This window comes from Somniosus microcephalus, chromosome 20 (genome assembly GCF_052327205.1).
Source record: "Somniosus microcephalus isolate GS21.2 chromosome 20, FLI_Smic_1.0, whole genome shotgun sequence".
NCBI lineage: Eukaryota > Metazoa > Chordata > Chondrichthyes > Squaliformes > Somniosidae > Somniosus > Somniosus microcephalus.
Window position 1 is genome coordinate 23106772 of NC_141006.1, and position 17105 is coordinate 23123876.

At 45.6% G+C, this 17105-nt stretch overlaps 1 protein-coding gene across 1 annotated transcript in view; it reads right to left on the minus strand.

Annotated features, from left to right (window-relative positions):
* Nucleotides 1–788: 788 nt before the first annotated feature.
* The window catches only part of LOC147103089 (glycoprotein endo-alpha-1,2-mannosidase-like protein), a 48312-nt gene continuing 31995 nt past the window's right edge, over nucleotides 789–17105 (minus strand). The window contains exons 3-4 of the mRNA XM_085962410.1: nucleotides 2580–2656; nucleotides 789–1523 (exon numbers count right to left, since the gene is read on the minus strand). Coding sequence (XP_085818536.1) covers nucleotides 887–1523; nucleotides 2580–2656 — 714 coding nt within the window. The 3' untranslated portion in view covers nucleotides 789–886. The remainder of the gene's footprint in view (nucleotides 1524–2579; nucleotides 2657–17105) is intronic.

The following is a 17105-nucleotide window of genomic DNA, read 5'->3' on the forward strand; positions in this document are numbered from 1 at the left end:
AGCAATGATATGCGTCAGCAGGGAATGAAGGACAGGCCTGAAGACTGAAGGATCTCTCAACTATCTCACCCTTTAATCCAACCGTTGAATTGTTTCTTCAGTGCAGTACGCATTATCGCCTAAACCAATCACATAAAACATCAAGTGAATAACGCCCTATAACATATATTTGTGCCCTTGGCTGGAGCCTCAGACTCTTTGCCCCCCTATAGTGCACTTTCAGCAATGAGTACCATTGCTTGACACTGGCAATTGCACTGAAGATGTCTGATAGGACATGTGCTACCTCAGCTTCTACTTAGCACAAAGGAATAAACTTGTGGACCACAGCTTTGAACGATACCATTAACTGGATGGTGCTCCTTACTTGAACTAGTTACCTACCATTCCCCAAAAAGAAGTGTCTTAATTGCTTTTGAAGTCAATTCCCTACAGAAAATACTTATAACAATTAGTGGACAGCTTCTGGGAAAAATAAATGTTACGCTATTATTTTTGGTGGGTTGCGGGGGGTGGGCAAGGAGAAGGAAGAGCACACTGTCACTGGATTGATCAGCCGCTGAACATTGATATGAGCGGACTCCAAGCTAACCCAACTGTTACATTATCTCAATCCAAAAACCTGTCCCAAACTACCAGTCGAATGGTCTCATGGGATGTGCACATAGCTAAGATACCACTGAGACCGGTCGACATAAGCTTCTCAACTCCGGCACTAGAAGCATGATCAAGCACATAAGAAGAAATGGTGCAGGGGGCTGCTAAAGGCATATTCTGTAAACGTTACGGATCAGAAAAGGCTTGTGGTAAATTTATTTAAAAACAAAACAAAAGTCAGTGTTCAGTTGCGGATATTTTAGGAGGAGCTTTTTGGTCTATAAGGCCTTTACATCAGCCATTGTTCTTTCTCTTTGTAAAAGTGTTCTGCCCATTTGTGGGTCAGCTCCAAATACAGGTTCGGCTCGTGTGGCAGGTAGTCCTGGTAGGTGTACTGTGCAATCTTCTTTGGTGCTGCCTTCTCTATCTGCGTGCCCTCATGCCACTCATTAAAAGATGTGATGGAGATGATCTCTGGCCTCACCGTGAGAGCGGCATGCAGGGCTGTTTCATAGTACTTTCCGCTGACCCGGTTCCTTGTGTTATGATTGTTCCATGGGCGTATTCTGGTGTCTACGTATCCAGGCCCCACGCTCGGAATGAACATCAGGTTGTTGCTGTCACAGAAAGTCTTGATAGTCTTCCAGTTTTGGTGGGACGATCCAAATGAGAACCCGTTGGATGCAAAGTAGGTGTATAATCCATCAAATCCTGACTCCAGGATATCCTGCTTGTGCTTCTCCTCCACTATCAATCCAATGAACATGCCATCATATGCCGTATTGCGGATACTGCGAGATCCTGAGGGTGTGAGGAGATTGGCCCAGGCAGCTGGGAGTGTCAGGTAGGAGTCATAGATGTAAAACATAGGCAGTAATCTGCCGGTACTGGTCCTGTACCGGTAAAACGCGGAATGGGACCCATATCTACAAAAAGAAAATAATTAGTTACCTGTGAAATACAGAAATCTTGGACAACAAGCTATTACGGAATTTAAACGAGCTGAGGAAGGATCTGGCCCACGACAAGGCCTTTGAGAGCCTTGCTGGTCTTGGTCATACATGGCCTGTGTGTGTCACCACTTGTCCTTGCCAACGAAGAGGCCTGTCTTAGAAACTGCTGGGATAGGGGTTCGGAGCTGTTAGTGGGGTGATTTTGGCTTGGTGGTGGTAAGCAGTGTGTTAAAAGGTAAAGATATCCCACTAAATTGTCTATCATTTCTAAATATCGTACAGGAAGGTATCTTTCATTTGTCTCTGTTTTTTCATTGCCGCTGAATGGAGGCAGTCTGGGGGCATCCATCATACATGTGACATTCTACCCAGGGCCCACTCTTGTCTTCTTTCATGATGCCTTTGGAGTTTAATAATATGTTGTTATATCGAGGAAGTTCTACACCATAAGTCTGCCCCTAACTAGCAGTCTTAAAGCATAACACGTGGTAATTAGGGGTGATTGAGTGACACCAAGTATGCCTCCCTTTAGAAGATTGAATGAATATGGAATAATTTATCCCCTGTACCTCCTCTTTTAGGTTCTGCCCACAACCATTAGTTCTCCAGTTTAGTTTCCCCTCCCCTTCCTTCAGCTCTGCTCTACCCAACTCCTGACTCTTCCAATCCAAGGTTACTAACACTCATGATCCACTCAGTAATCTCCTGATGTTCTGAAGAGGGGTTATTTTTGGTACTTGCAATCATGCAGGAAGTTTCATATGGAGACATATGATCAGTTCTTTTAACTTTTCCATTATTTGTTTCCTCTACCTCCATTTTTAGGAAACAGGTTGTGCATTTCCTTTTCCTCCTCCTAGACTCAGCTAACACAAATCTTATGACTGCTCTATCCAAAAGGGCACATTCTTCATCCCCCTCTTATCCACTACAGTCTTCATCTCCGGGAGCCCATCCTCGTGTCCAGCCTGTGCTTACTGTGCCTGGAGCCCAGGGAGTCACAGAGGTTTGTTCGCTGCAAGCACTCACTTGTCCACGATGTACTTGATGTTCTCGTACACCGTGTGGTCGTTGCGTCCTATGTACGGCAAGATGTGAAATGCCACCTAGAAAAAGTAATAGGGCACACAATTAAAAAGGTGAAAGAGCACACAGTTAAAAAGGTGAAAGGGCACACAGATATTTTAGATTAAACGCGGAATGATCCATAGGGGAATTGAGGAAAGTTCGCTGGAATAATATCAGCAATATAACACAACAGTAACCAGTCCCGTTTCATATTAGACGGCAGACTGTTACAGAACAGTAATTTCTGAGGTGTTTGGATGTAGCAAACCAAAGCTGCTGTGAACTCAAACAAACTTCATTTCCTGCAGCGTATGCGTGTGTTCATCTGTCATCTGCGTCGCAAGTAACTTAACAAATAAGATTTGGCTCTGCTCCTGAAGTGGCTTAGTAAGCAGATGCATAATGTGTCGTACTAACCTGTACAGACCAGCTAGATTCCATCTTTCATCCGTGCTGAGTGAGCTGATTTTAGCTGGGTTTGCTGTCGGGGTCCTTGCAATTGACCTTAGCACCCCTCTGGAGAGGGGGCCCTGCTCCCGATTGCTGTCCAGTGACCCTTTGCTAGAATGGATGGTGTCAGCCTTGGCTCACTGGTGGTACTCACACCTCTGAGTCAGAAGGTCATGGGTTCAGGCCCCACCCCAAAGGCTTGAGCACCAAATCCAGGCTGACACTCCAGTACAGCACTGAGACATTAAACTGAGGCCCCGTCTGCCCTCTCAGGTGCATATAAAAGATCCTCAAATGGAATTGAGCAAGCTCCAGGAGATGGCAGTAATGCATGGCAGTAATTAAAGGTACCCTTCACGTACGTCCAAAACTTGAGATGCCCTTGAATCTCAGGAACTTGTCCAGCTAACCTCTGAAGGACTGTGCTGAATCAATATTTACTGCACATTTTGGTAATCTATTCCAGAGGCTGATAACACTGTGAAAGGGAATATTTCCTGTCATCTAACCTAACTCTTTGCTTTCACATTTATACTAATGATCCATAGTTCTCCCTTCCTGATCCAGCTCAGATAACCAATCTGTCCAAACACAATCTATTCCCGTTGTCAATTTAAAATGCTGAATCATATCAGCTTGAAGTCTATGCTCCTCCGATGAAAATAGGCCCAGTTTTAATTTTTTTAAATTTATTCATTCATGGGATGTGGGTGTCGCTGGCAAGGCCAACATTTATTGCCCATCCCTAGTTGCCCTTGAGAAGGTGGTGGTGAGCCACCTTCTTGAACCGCTGCAGTCCGTGTGGTGAAGGTACTTCCACAGTGCTGTTAGGGAGGGAGTTCCAGGATTTTGACCCAGCGTTGATGAAGGAACAGCGATATATTTCCAAGTCAGGATGGTGTGTGACTTGGAGGGGAGCTTGGAGGTGGTGGTGTTCCTATGCACCCGCTGCCCTTGTCCTTCTAGGTGGTAGAGGTCGCGGGTTTGGGAGCTGCTGCCGAAGATGCCTTGGCGAGTTGCTGCAGTGCATCTTGTAGATGGTACACACTCCAGCCACGGTACGCCGGTGGTGGAGGGAGTGAATGTTTAAGGTGGTGGATGAGGTGCCAATCAAGCGGGCTGATTTGTCCTGATGGTGTTGAACTGCTTGAGTGTTATTGGAGCTGCACTCATCCAGGCAAATTCCTTAAGCCTATCCTGGTAGCTAAAAGCCCATTCTAGGGACCCTCCTCTGAACCTTCTCTAAGGCTCCTATATCCTCCACTATGCGAGGGGCCCAAAACAGGATACAGTACTCTAGATGTGCCTGTATTAAGATTTGGACAGCACAGGGCAATGGTCTAGGTTTTTGGCAGAATTAGAGTGGGGGTCCTGTGGCTTGATAGTACTGCAGAGGGGCTACTGGAGTTTGGCAGCCTAGAGGGTCCATTGACCTGGCTTCACTGTGGATGGGGGAAAAGATAAATATGAACATTCATTCACTAAAACAGTGGATGTTACATGAGGTTTGACAGGGCTGGGGCTGGAATGAGGTTTGGCTCACTGGGGTTGGGTTTGGGGCCCTTACAATTTACTAGACAATGATCTTAAATACTACTAACTTAATCTGATGTCAATACCGCACATGTGCAATTGTGAAAAGGCATGTTTGCAATAGGAAATAAAAAAATAGTTGACCAAATGAACAGAAATCAGCCACTACCATAGAGCAGGTGACCACTGACTGGGTCTGCTCGGGAACCTTGTCTGGTTTGGGGCCCTTTGTAATTGCACGTGTTGCACGATCCTAACGCCATTCCCTGAGAAGGTGGTGGTGGGCCTTCTTAAACTGCTGGATTCCAAGTGTCTGTTGCAGTGGAGGGGAGGGACAAGGCAAAGGCTAGACAGCACGGGATGGAAGGTACCATATCTGGCAGCACTGGGTTACGACTTTCTAAGGGGTCTGTGTAAACATTGAATTTGGTGTTTTGTGATTGATTCATGGTAAGATGTTATATAACTGCAAGTATTTTCTCTCTTTCATTCTCTTCCTGTTCTGACCTATAGGCTTTTAAAACTCAATGTGGGTAATTTTGACTTTGGGTGATAGTGTAAAACAGGCACTATCGATTCAGCCGCCCATCACGTCCATAAGATTCTGAGGGGGATTGACAGGGTAAATGTTGAGAGGTTGTTTCCCCCTGGCTGGAGAGTCTAGAACTAGGGGGCATAGTCTCAGGATAAAGGGTCGGCCATTTAAGACTGAGATGAGGAGGAATTTCTTCACTCAGAGGGTTGTGAATCTTTGGAATTCTCTACCCCAGAGGGCTGTGAATGTTGAGTCTTTGAGTATATTCATGGCTGACATAGATAGATTTTTGGACTCTAGGGGAATAAAGGGATATGGAGATGTGGTGGGAAAGTGGAGTTGAGGTCAAAGATCAGCCATGATCTTATTGAATGGCGGAGCAGGCTCAAGGGGCCATAGGGCCTACTCCTGCTCCTAATACTTATGTTCTTATGCATCTCTTCCAATTTTCATTTCCATTGAAGACATATGAACATATGAAAATAATGATCAGGAAAAGACCAGCTGGTCCATCAAGCCTGCCCCACACTCATGATGCCTGGAGCTTTGTGACCAGACCCTTTCTACCTCTCCCCACCCCCCCCCCCCCGCAACCATGCAATCTCCTGGGAGAGGCAAAGGAACAGAAAAAACCCCAGAGCTAATAAAGGGGAAAATAATCTGGAAAATTCCTCTCCGACCCCCTCAGATGATCGAAACCAGTCCAGGAGATCACATGGACCCAATGTAGTATAACAGGGAGCTGAATCAATATCTCTCAATTTACACTATCACCCAAATCACTACCTCCAATCACTACTTCTTGATACAGGAAACTTTCGATTTACTGGCACCGGCACCTAAATAACCGGAAATCTCGGTTAACCGGCAAAATTCAGGAGTAGGTTTTACTTCATATTGTATTTGCCTTCTTCCAATCTGTGCTGTGCAAGGGTGTGGCTGCAGCTGTTGCTAAGCTACAGAGACGCTTGAAACTTGAGGCCATTGTTCTACAGTTGTTGCTAAGCAACAGGGTTTGTTGCTTTATACGGAGCTGTCAGCTCTCCCTATCTTTTACTGTAGCGTTCGGTTATTCGGAATTTTTGATGAACCGGCACCACGTCGGTCCCGTCTGTGCCGGATAAAAAAAAGTTTCCTGTACGTTTTGTTAGCTCTCCCATTCTTTCCAGCTTTAATGGTATCTAACACTACACAATGGCCTTGGCCCGTTAGGATTCCTAGGTAAGAAAGAGATTCCCAGCACTGACCCCCCTCACCTTGTGTACAAAACCTTCTAAATCGTGAGGCAAAGCGATCATATTTCCACACAAACAGGGCGATGATTACCTGACATTGTGAAGATTTGACAGCGTCAGTCAGAGACAGTAATTGTCAGGCTGTTCCCATGTTCTGTTTTGGGACCCCCCTATAGTCACTCTGTTATTTCAGTATCTCACGAGCCCAATGTTGTCACCCTCTAAACGTAATTTACAGAATCTCAAAACTAAATAACTCTATTTGTAATTAAATATGGGAATAACTCTTAATGCACAATAATGAATCTAAATGAATAATTACTTGCTTTCCTTCTGTCCTTGACATGCTTATTTTTTAATCTTTTTAAATTGTTGTCAGGGTCTATTGATTAGAATGAGAACACGTCAGCATTTAAGCACACTTTAGTTTATGTATATTGATCGGTATGTCCTTGTAATCCTCTAAGTGTGCAGGAAGTCACGATTTAAAGACTTAAAAAAAGCTTGACAACTCAGTGGTGTGGTGAACTGGAACATTATCCTTGCATTTCTGGGAGCACGGTTCAAACGCAGTGCGGATCAATGAGATAATGACTGCCCTCTCCGCTCCTGTGAGGATTGTGTAGTAAATAAATCTGCGGTGATCTGAACCTTGTTTCTTTCAGGTCAGAGTTCATTGTGCAAAACTGCCCGTAGATTGGCATTAAGTTAGTCTCACTCGGAAAGAGACTATAAGGATAGCTGGTGGAGGAAACAGAACTGACACACGGGTACAATGGGGGGCTGCTCTTCTGAGGCGGAGGTTAAGGATGTTGGGGTAAATTTGGCACGGTGCATGTAACTTTTATGCTCGGACAAAACACAGTTTAATCAAAATAGCACTGCATGAGCTCCTTAAATCAGCGTGGTTTACCGGAATCCCTGGCCAGAGGAGAATAAGCCTTCCTTCTGAACCTTGACATGAGATTCGGAAATACACTGGCCATTAATTTTTTTTGCCAGTAATTAGCAAAATTGTGTACAAAACTTTCTAAATTGTGAGGCAAAGCGATCATATTTCCACACAAACAGGGCGATGATTACCTGATATTGTGAAGATTTGACAGCGTCAGTCAGAGACAGTAATTGTCAGGCTGTTCCCATGTTCTGTTTTGGGACCCCCCTATAGTTACTCTGTTATTTCAGTATCTCACGAGCCCAATGTTGTCACCCTCTAAATGTAATTTACAGAATCTCAAAACTAAACTAACTCTCTATTTATAATTAAATATGGGAATAACTCTTAATGTACAATAATGAATCTAAATACATAATTACTTGCTTTTCTTTTGTCCTTGTTAACCATGATTATCTGTGCTATAGTTTGGTATATGTTCTTAATGAAATTTCTAATTCGATTGAGCCCAAGTTGGACTATGGATTCATTCAACCAATCTGAATTGATCTCAATTTAGGTAAGTTCAGATGTATCTTCCAATCTTCTACAACATCATGACCAGATCATGCACAGCTTCACTTTGCCTCTAACCTGACTTACGAGTGCTTTACATTGACACTAGATGCAAAAGGAGGGGACATTGCTGGCCTCGGAACTGACCTCTATTGAATACCGAGTGAAACAAGGAGTAATCAGAATGTGTCTTGCGGGCCGGTGAGGTGCATGAGCATTTTCGTGTGAGGTTCAGTTTTGTTACTTGTGAGTTCTCCAGTCAGTGTCACATTTTTTTTTAAATTGAAAAATCAAGATAAAGAGCCAAGGCCCTTATTATAGGACACTACCAGGTCTGAAAGGACTAAAAGAGATGAGATTGTAGTGATTGAGCGACCAGAGAGGAGAAAATTAGACCCAAGGAATCATAGAGAGGGGCAAAAGGAAAGGTCAAAACAGTGAGAGAGGGAACATTGGCTAAGCAAGGACATTAGCACATCCTTGTGGGTTTTAATGTCTATGAGAGGTGGCAGTGGCAGTAGTCCAGATGCAATTAGGCCTGCTGCCTATTAATATTAACTTGGAGAGATTTTTATCACATCAATTCTGCTGGTATCATTTCAGTTCCCTCTTGAAGATGCAGTGTTGGTTGTGTGGTGTATGACATTCTGTGGGTCTCACTCAACAGATTTCTGAAGGCTTTGCATTCTCAGTTTTATGACTTCTATTCTCTGAGGTGTCGACAATGTCACCCGTCTCCATAACTGATAGAGGTGGAACCTTGTCATGGGTCCAATCCAGCATTTATTTATGACGCCTCATTAATTACTGCCTCAGTGACTCATTACATTCTACAGTCTTATTAATGGCGTAGTAAAAAACAATTAAAACAAAGAACCTGCTTATTCCTCTCAGATCTGAGGCAGCTTTCAAAAATCGTTTTCCTTAACAGACGGTGTGGCAGAATGATTTTCTGTGAATTTACTTCAAACAGTTTTTAATCGCAAACAATTCTAGGACTGAGGCAAGATGTTGTGTACAGAGAGGTGAGAGGAGTTTTATTTTTAGTAGATGATGCTGTCTGTGCATTTTTTTAAATAATGATTGATTTTCCTTCTCTTGGATTTCTCTGTGCTATTGTTGGCCAAGACTAGGTGTGTCAGACTGCTCCCAGGCGCTCAACTAATGCTGCTCCAAAATACAGTGCTGGCAGAGTACAAGAACAGATTAATGTACTTGGTTCTCCATTCTCACCAGGGAAGAGAGGGCGTGGAAGGAAGTGCATCTGTCAGCCGTGACTCAGTGGGCAGCACTCTCGCCTCTGAGTCAGTACTAAGAGGGTGCTGCATTGTTGGAGGTGCTGGCTTTCAGATGAGACATTAAACCGTCTGCCCACTCAGGTGGATGTAAAAGATCCCATAGCACTATTTTGAAGAAAAGCAGGGGAGTTCTATCTGGTGCCCTGATCAATATTCATCCCTCAACCAACATCACTAAAAAAACCAGATTATCTGGACATTATCTCATTGCTGTTTGTGGGATCTTGCTGTGCATATGTTGGCTGCCACGTTTCCTACATTACACTTCAAAAGCACTCCATTGGCTGCAAAGTGCTTTGGGACGTCTTGAGGTTGTGAAAGGCGCTGTGTAAATGCAAGCCTTCCTTTTTTTTTCTTTTTGGACACATTCACTACACGCTTTAAAGGGGCACAGATGCAGCCACGTCCCAACCCATCCTGAGAATACTAGGCAGTGGCTACCTCAGCTCATGAAACACTTTGTAGCAACGAGTGCTTGTACCCCACACTGTTGGTGAGGAATCGGTAAATCACGCCAGTGAGCTCAGTGTGCCCAGGAGCAACGCATTCACTGCAGCAATGGAGAATGGGTCTTGTTAGATCCGTGATTCTGAGAGTAGGATGTTTTTCAATAACTACACGGATGCGGTAACTTAACAATCAACAGGTGTTTACTGGAGTAGGGTAGTCTCAAGACTGGGGGTACAGAGGCATGCTCAAGGCTTATATACAGGTGTGGTCACTGCCGGTACTACAGTATACAGGAGCTGTAAAAGTAGTTCTCTCTTAAAGGTACATACACTACAATTCCTCCCCTTTTAGATTAGCAGTACCCATAATATTCAAATAACAATTAACACTTTAACATGCACATTAAACAACAATAGTCCATTTAAAGATTCAGTCTTTGGGGCGGCTTCCTGATCCTTTCGGGATAGCGCCTTTCCTGAGGTTCTTGTTCTTGGTGCGGAGGCGATTCTGGCCCCTTTTCGTCGGTTAGTTCATCGGTTTCCACTGCTACTGGTTCTGAGGTAGATGCTACCGGTATGTCGGGTTCATCCCCAGGTACGCGAGACATGGGGTTGACTCGTTCCTGTGACGCTAAGATCTGATCGACGTGGCGTCTCACAATGTTCTCCCCGACATCCACTGTGTACATTAATGGCCCCTGCCTTGTGCATATCATTCCGGGTTGCCATTTCTCTGTTCGGTAGCCACGGGCCAAGACTGGTTGTCCTACATTGAAGCTCCTTGTCGGCTTCTCATTGATGTGCTGGAATTGTTTATCCTCCACATTTCTTCGCACATTTGGTCTGAGCAAATCCAGACGAGATCTCAACCTTCGGTTAAAGAACATCATGGCCGGGGTCTGGTTGGTAACTGTATATGTCGCATTTCTGTAGGCTAATAAGAAATTGTCCACCTTATGCTGTAGTGGAATTTCATCGTCGCACATGGCCTTTATCGCCTTTTTAAAGGTTTGTACGAACCTCTCAGCCAATCCATTTGTGGCTGGATGATATGGGCGGATGTGTAATGCCTTACCCATTCCTTCTCATAAATTTCCAAAACTCTTCGGACACAAACTGTGGTCCATTATCAGAGCAAATCTGCTCTGGCAAGCTGTTCCTGGCAAATATGGTCCGTAGGACTGCAATCGTTTTCTCTGTAGTGGTTGAGGACATTTTTATCACCTCAGGCCATTTCGAGTGAGCATCCACTGCTATTAAGAACATTGAGTCCATGAATGGACCAGCAAAATCAATATGCACCCGTTGCCATGGAGATGAGGGCCACTCCCATGGGTGTAGAGGGGCATGTGGTGGTGCATTTTGGACCTTCTGGCATCCTGAGCAGCTCTTGGTTAGGTCCTCGATTTGTTGATCGATTCCCGGCCACCACACATAAGCCCTAGCAAGGCTTTTCATTTTCACCCCTCCCAGATGACCTTCGTGAAGCTCATTGAGCACTCTCTCCCTTAACTTGGGTGGAATCAGCACTCTGGATCCACACATCACTGTCCCCTGGCATACTGACAGCTGTTCTCTTCTGGATGAGAATGCTGGCAACAGTGAGTCGCCATGTGTTGGCCATCCCCTCACCGTCAAATCATATACCCGAGACAGCGTCGGATCATTGCAGGTCTCCTCTATATTCGCGTTAGTTACTGGCAATTGTTCAATTATTGACGAATAAAATACCTCGATAGGGTCCACCGCTGGTGCTTCCTCCACAGTAGGTAGTGGCAGGCGTGATAGCCCATCAGCGTTCCCATGCTGTTTCGTGCCTTTGTATTCTATTTCATATTGGTTCGCCCCTAGAAAAAGGGACCATCTTTGTAACCGTTGTGCAGTCATCACCGGAACGCCCTTCTTTGGATTAGAGATGGAGACAAGTGGTTGGTGGTCAGTCAGCAAGGTGAACTTCTGCCCATGCAGATAGTGGTTGAATTTTTTTACTCCCCATACTAGGCTGAGGGCCTCCCTGTCAATCTGGGCGTAGTTGCGCTCAGCTGAGGTTAGTGACCGAGATGCAAAGGCTACTGGCCTCTCCAACCCGTCTGGGAATTTGTGCGACAGCACCGCTCCAATACCATAGGGTGATGCATCACACGCCAAACGAATTGGTAGTGCTGGGTTGAAATGGGCCAACACCTCTTTTGATGTGATCGATTCTTTGCACTTCTGGAAAGCTTGTTTACATTCGTCATTCCACTTCCATGGTACCCCTGTTTGCAGTAGGTTGTTCAGTGGGTGTAATACTGTAGACAAATTTGGTAAGAACTTATGGTAGTAGTTCACCAGCCCGAGGAACGACCTCAGTTGTAACACATTTTCCGGTGCTGGAGCCTTGACTACTGCCTCAATCTTTTCAGGAGACTTATGTAACCCCTCTTCATCGATAACGTGGCCACAATACGAGGTCTGCCTCTGGAAAAACTCGCACTTGTGGTGATTAGCTCGTAGCCCATATTCCTTTAATCTAGTGAGCACCTTCTCCAAGTTGGCGAGGTGATCACTGTCATTTTCGCCCGTGACCAGGATGTCGTCCAAATAACACTGGGTCCCTGGAATCACTTGCAGGACTTGATCCATCGCCCTTTGCCAAATAGCCGGAGTCGATGCTACCCCAAACACCAGCCGGTTGTATTGGTAGAGACCTTTATGAGTGTTGATCATGAGGTATTGTTTCGAGGCTTCTTCTACCTCCATTTGCAAGTACGCCTGGGCTAGATCAATTTTGGTGAAGCGTTTACCACCAGATAGCGAGGCGAAAATATCCTCAATTCGTGGAAGTGGATATTGTACTGTGTGAAGGACTGGGTTCACTGTCACCTTAAAATCCCCACAGATGCGGACCTTCTTTGGTTCCCCAGGCGTATTACTCAACGACCTCTTCATTACAGGAACGATGGGTGTAGCCCACTCGCTCCAGTCTACTTTGGACAGTACTCCTGCACGTTCCAACCCTTCCAGCTCTGCTTCGACGGCTGGTCGGATCGCATAAGGCACTGGTCTGGCCTTAAGAAATTTTGGGCTTGCATTTTCTTCTATTTTAATCGTTGCTGTTATGCCGTTTAGTGTTCCGAGTCCCTCCTGGAACACTTCTTTTGCGTCAGTTAGCATTTTTGACAGTCGTCCAGGTGTGACGTCGTCATCCTTTTTGGCCTCAACCTTCAGTGCCTGTATGGAATGCCAATCTAATTGTATTTTCTGGATCCATTCACGTCCTAGTAGTGGTGGTCCTCCATCTGGCAATACATATAGGTCCATTTTAGGTATTTCCTGGCCTTTGTATATCACTTCCACCCTTATTTTTCCTTTGGGGTAGACTTTTTGCCCCGTGTACGTCTTCAAGACAATCTCTGTAGCTTTCAAGGGTATATGTGAAAATAGCCGCTTGTAGTCCCTTTGGTTTATGACTGTTAGGGCTGATCCTGTGTCCAATTCCATTTTCACTTGGACTCCGTCTATCTTGAGTGTGACCCAGATAGTCTGGTGATCCTCCATTTTGGTTACCTTATGTAGTTTCAGACAACCCAGCTCCTTGCTTCCGGAGTCTGTATCACTTTTCTGTTTGTCTGAACTACTATCCATCACCTTATGTACCTTTTTGTACTTCTCCTGTGGAGATTTCTTGCTGTTGGTTTTCTTCCCAGACCTGCAGACTCTTGCTATGTGTCCTGCTTTTCCACACTGTCTGCACACTTGGTCCTTGAACCAACAATCCTTCTGGTCGTGTGTTGTTCTGCCGCAGCGATAACACTTCCCTGTTCCATAGGACATTTCATTGGTGACATATTCTTGCGGTCTCCGTTGTATCTCTGCAGCGCCCCTTGCGGCTGCTTCGTGTGATACTGCCATGCTGAAAGCCTTGTCCAGCGTAAGATCCTTTTCTGATAGAAGCCGTTTCTGGGTTCCTTCACTTTGAAGCCCACACACAAACTTGTCCCTTAACGTATCTGCTAGTCCCACTCCAAACTGGCAGTGTTTCGATAGCTTGCGCAGTTCCGTTAAGTACTCAGCATTGCTTTCGTCTTTACGTTGGTTCCTTTTATGGAACTTAAATCTTTCTGCTATCAGCAGCAGTGTGGGGTTTAAGTGGTCCGGTAGGATTTCTACTATGCTTTCGAAATTCTTATTCACGGGCTTCTCTGGGGTTATTAGGTTTTGCAGTAAGCCATAAGTTTTTGCACCCATGGAATTTAACAAAACCAGTGCTTTCCTAGCATCTGGCACTTCATTCGCCCTGCAGTACACCTCAATACGTTCCACATATGTCGCCCAATCTTCGACTTCATTGTCGAACGTAGAGATGCTGCCACTCTTCGGCATCCCTGGGTGTGATTTAACTGTCAAAAATGGCGTCTCCCGCACTCTCCCTTCTTCTCCGCTGGCACAAAATGGCGTCTCCCGCGCTTTCCTTTCTTCCCGCGCTCGCCCTTCTTCTCCGCTGCGGCTTCTAAAAATGGCATCTCCCGTGCTCTTCCTTCTTCTCCGTGGCTCAATGGCGTCTCCCGCGCTCTCTCTTCTTCTCCCCGCGGACACTGTTCAGCCCTTGAGCCCTGGCTGTGCTCTGCGCGTTTTTTTTCTGTGCGCCTTTCCCGCTTCCACCGCTCGGTCCTGAACCCGGCTGCTGCTTTACCCTCTCACTCTCCATTTTGTTTTTCCTCGACGCCGCTCGGTTTTCAACCCCCGGCTGCGCCCTGTGCGCTTCACCCTCTCTCTTACCCCGTCGCCGCTGCTCGGCTTTTTCTCTGCCGTCGGTTGGCTCCAGCCGCCGCTGTCCGGGAAGGGTCTGCGCTGTACCTGTTGTCAGTCTGTTGCTGATCGTCGTGGCTGGGGAACCAAGCCCGGCTCTCCACAGCCTCCCCTGTGATGTTCACTCTCTGCCGGACGACTGGGCGGTTGCTCGCGGTCGACGCCCGTGCTTCTGGCCTCGACTTTCTTCCACCGCCCTCCCGGAGCGAATCCTCGAAGGGAAATACAGAGTTGCAGGTAGATTCGAATCGACACTCTTTGCCACTGTTAGATCCGTGATTCTGAGAGTAGGATGTTTTTCAATAACTACACGGATGCGGTAACTTAACAATCAACAGGTGTTTACTGGAGTAGGGTAGTCTCAAGACTGGGGGTACAGAGGCATGCTCAAGGCTTATATACAGGTGTGGTCACTGCCGGTACTACAGTATACAGGAGCTGTAAAAGTAGTTCTCTCTTAAAGGTACATACACTACAGGTCTGGGTACATCTTAAGGGCATATTGCAGCGACTTAAAAGCTGTGCTCAAGCAGACTGACTACACCGGCTCCATCTCGCTCCTGAGTTGCGTGGAGGAGCAATTAAAGGAAACACATGAATATTGATAAATCAGAGATGCACGCTGAATTAGGCATGCTTCGAAGAGAAAATATTTTTCAAAAAAATTGTTTTAAACAAAGGAATTCTTATTTATTGTTGGACTGAGTATGGGAGGCTCTTTATATGCCCTACATTTGGATGAAGTGTGTTCCCAGTTACAGGGTTCAGCAGCTACGTTACATTAGCTAATTAAAATGGAGGTTGCTGGGAGCTTGTTTTAGGTGTAATGCAGGCTAAGTTCAGGGGAGAACGCTTCATTAAGTAGGAACACTTATCCATCAGCCAAATGGAAGCATCTTCGTTGAACTCATTCCCTGGCTGTCAGGATAATAAACATGAACGCAGGATAGGCCCAGCGGGAGCAATAGAGTTTTGCGTCTAATTACAGCCTGGAAAATTAATTAAAAGCTTTAATCAGCCACAGTGCATTGCCCTTACCTCAGTGAAAAAAGAAAATTTCAGAGCTTCAGCTAACATACATTACCTTTTAAAAATAAAAGGGAATACTAATGAGTGCAGTGTAGTTAGTGATATTTAATATCCATTAGGCTCTGGAAGTTCCTGCACTGCAATAGACAGATTGTGCGTTCTCCATTTGCACTGAAATCTCGATTCCCTTAGACCTTCGAATGACCTCTCCTGACGTCGCTGACTCTTGCCGGGGTACAGTCCTTTCAGCAATGATTTCCCTCTGGTACCTTGTGCAAAACCGACACTTTTCATGTGTGGACTTTGACCGTGAAGCACCAGCAGGCTATTCAACTATAGGAGCCGAGCCCAGTCGTACCCTTGCCCTAACTTACATGCACTTTCCAGCAGCAGTCACTGGATAACCATCGAGAGTGGGAGTCCTACTTGTCCTTGTGTGACTTTTATCCTCTATAAGGTCACAAAGTTGCAGTCGGGCCTCTTCAGCAACAGCAGCTTGCATTTATATAGCGCCTTTAACACAGTAAAACATCTTAAGTTGCTTCACAGGAATGTAATTAGACAAAAATTTGACACTGAGCCATATAAGGAGATAGCAGGACAGCTTGGTCAAAGAGGTAGGTTTCAAGGAGCGTCTTAAAGGAGAAGAGAGAGGCGGAGAGGTTTAGGGAGGGAATTCCAGAGCTTAGGGCCTAGACCACTGAAGGCACGGCCGCCAATGGCAGGGCGATTCAAATCGGGGATGCGCAAGAGACCAGAATTGGAGGACCGCAGGGTTCTTGGGGGGTTGCAGGGCTGGAGGATGTTACAGATTTAGGGAGGGGCGAGACCATGGAGGGATTTGAAATCATGGATGAGAATTAAACTTCAAATGCTTTGGGTGTAGCAATGAAATTAAACACTGCAGGAGGAAACCAAGCAGCAGGCCTGGAGTGTGCTGTAATAAAAGCTTCCCATGACATCCAAATGACCTGTTTATGAACCTACAGATGCATTATTGTTTAATTACAAGTTGATATGTTGCAACAGGGCAGATCTCCAGTGACTACAGGCATTTGAAGACCTATTGATGATTTTGAAGCTATTGGTTGGGTTGTACAGTAAGCCACAGTGTGGCTAATGCACAATTCATCACTATTGAGTTAGAGCTCAGTAAGCGATAACGAGATGTCGCTTGGCGTCTTCTTTTCAGTGGAATTATTGCAATTAAAATTCAGCTTCCCTTAAAATCAAAGCGAGCTTAACCAAAACCACACCCTGTTACCATCCTTTTAGCTCCTTATATGGAAGCTAACCCCCATGCCTGTGGATGATGTTGCATGTAGATAAGGAAGAGAAGGAGGCCAAGAATCCTCAGGGAACTCTTGAGATGACAGTATTGGGTGGGCTGAGAAGCCAGTGCTGGAGATGCAGTGGCTATGATTGGTTAGCTGAGATCGAAACCCACCAAGGGCAGTCCCATTGAGCTGGACAAGAGGAGAGGTGCTGGAAGATGGTGTAATTGACCATGTTGAAGGCTGCAGAGAAGTCGAGGAGGATGAAGTAGGATAATACACCATGGACACAGTCATAGTTATATAGAATGTCACTCGTGACTTTAGTGCTCCTCTGACCCCTCAAAAATCTTCCCACCTGATGCCCCTCCCTCCATGCCCCACCCACAGGATTGCCTCCCCCTTTTAAAGACACATCTGGTCTGTAATTTGGCTCCACGGAG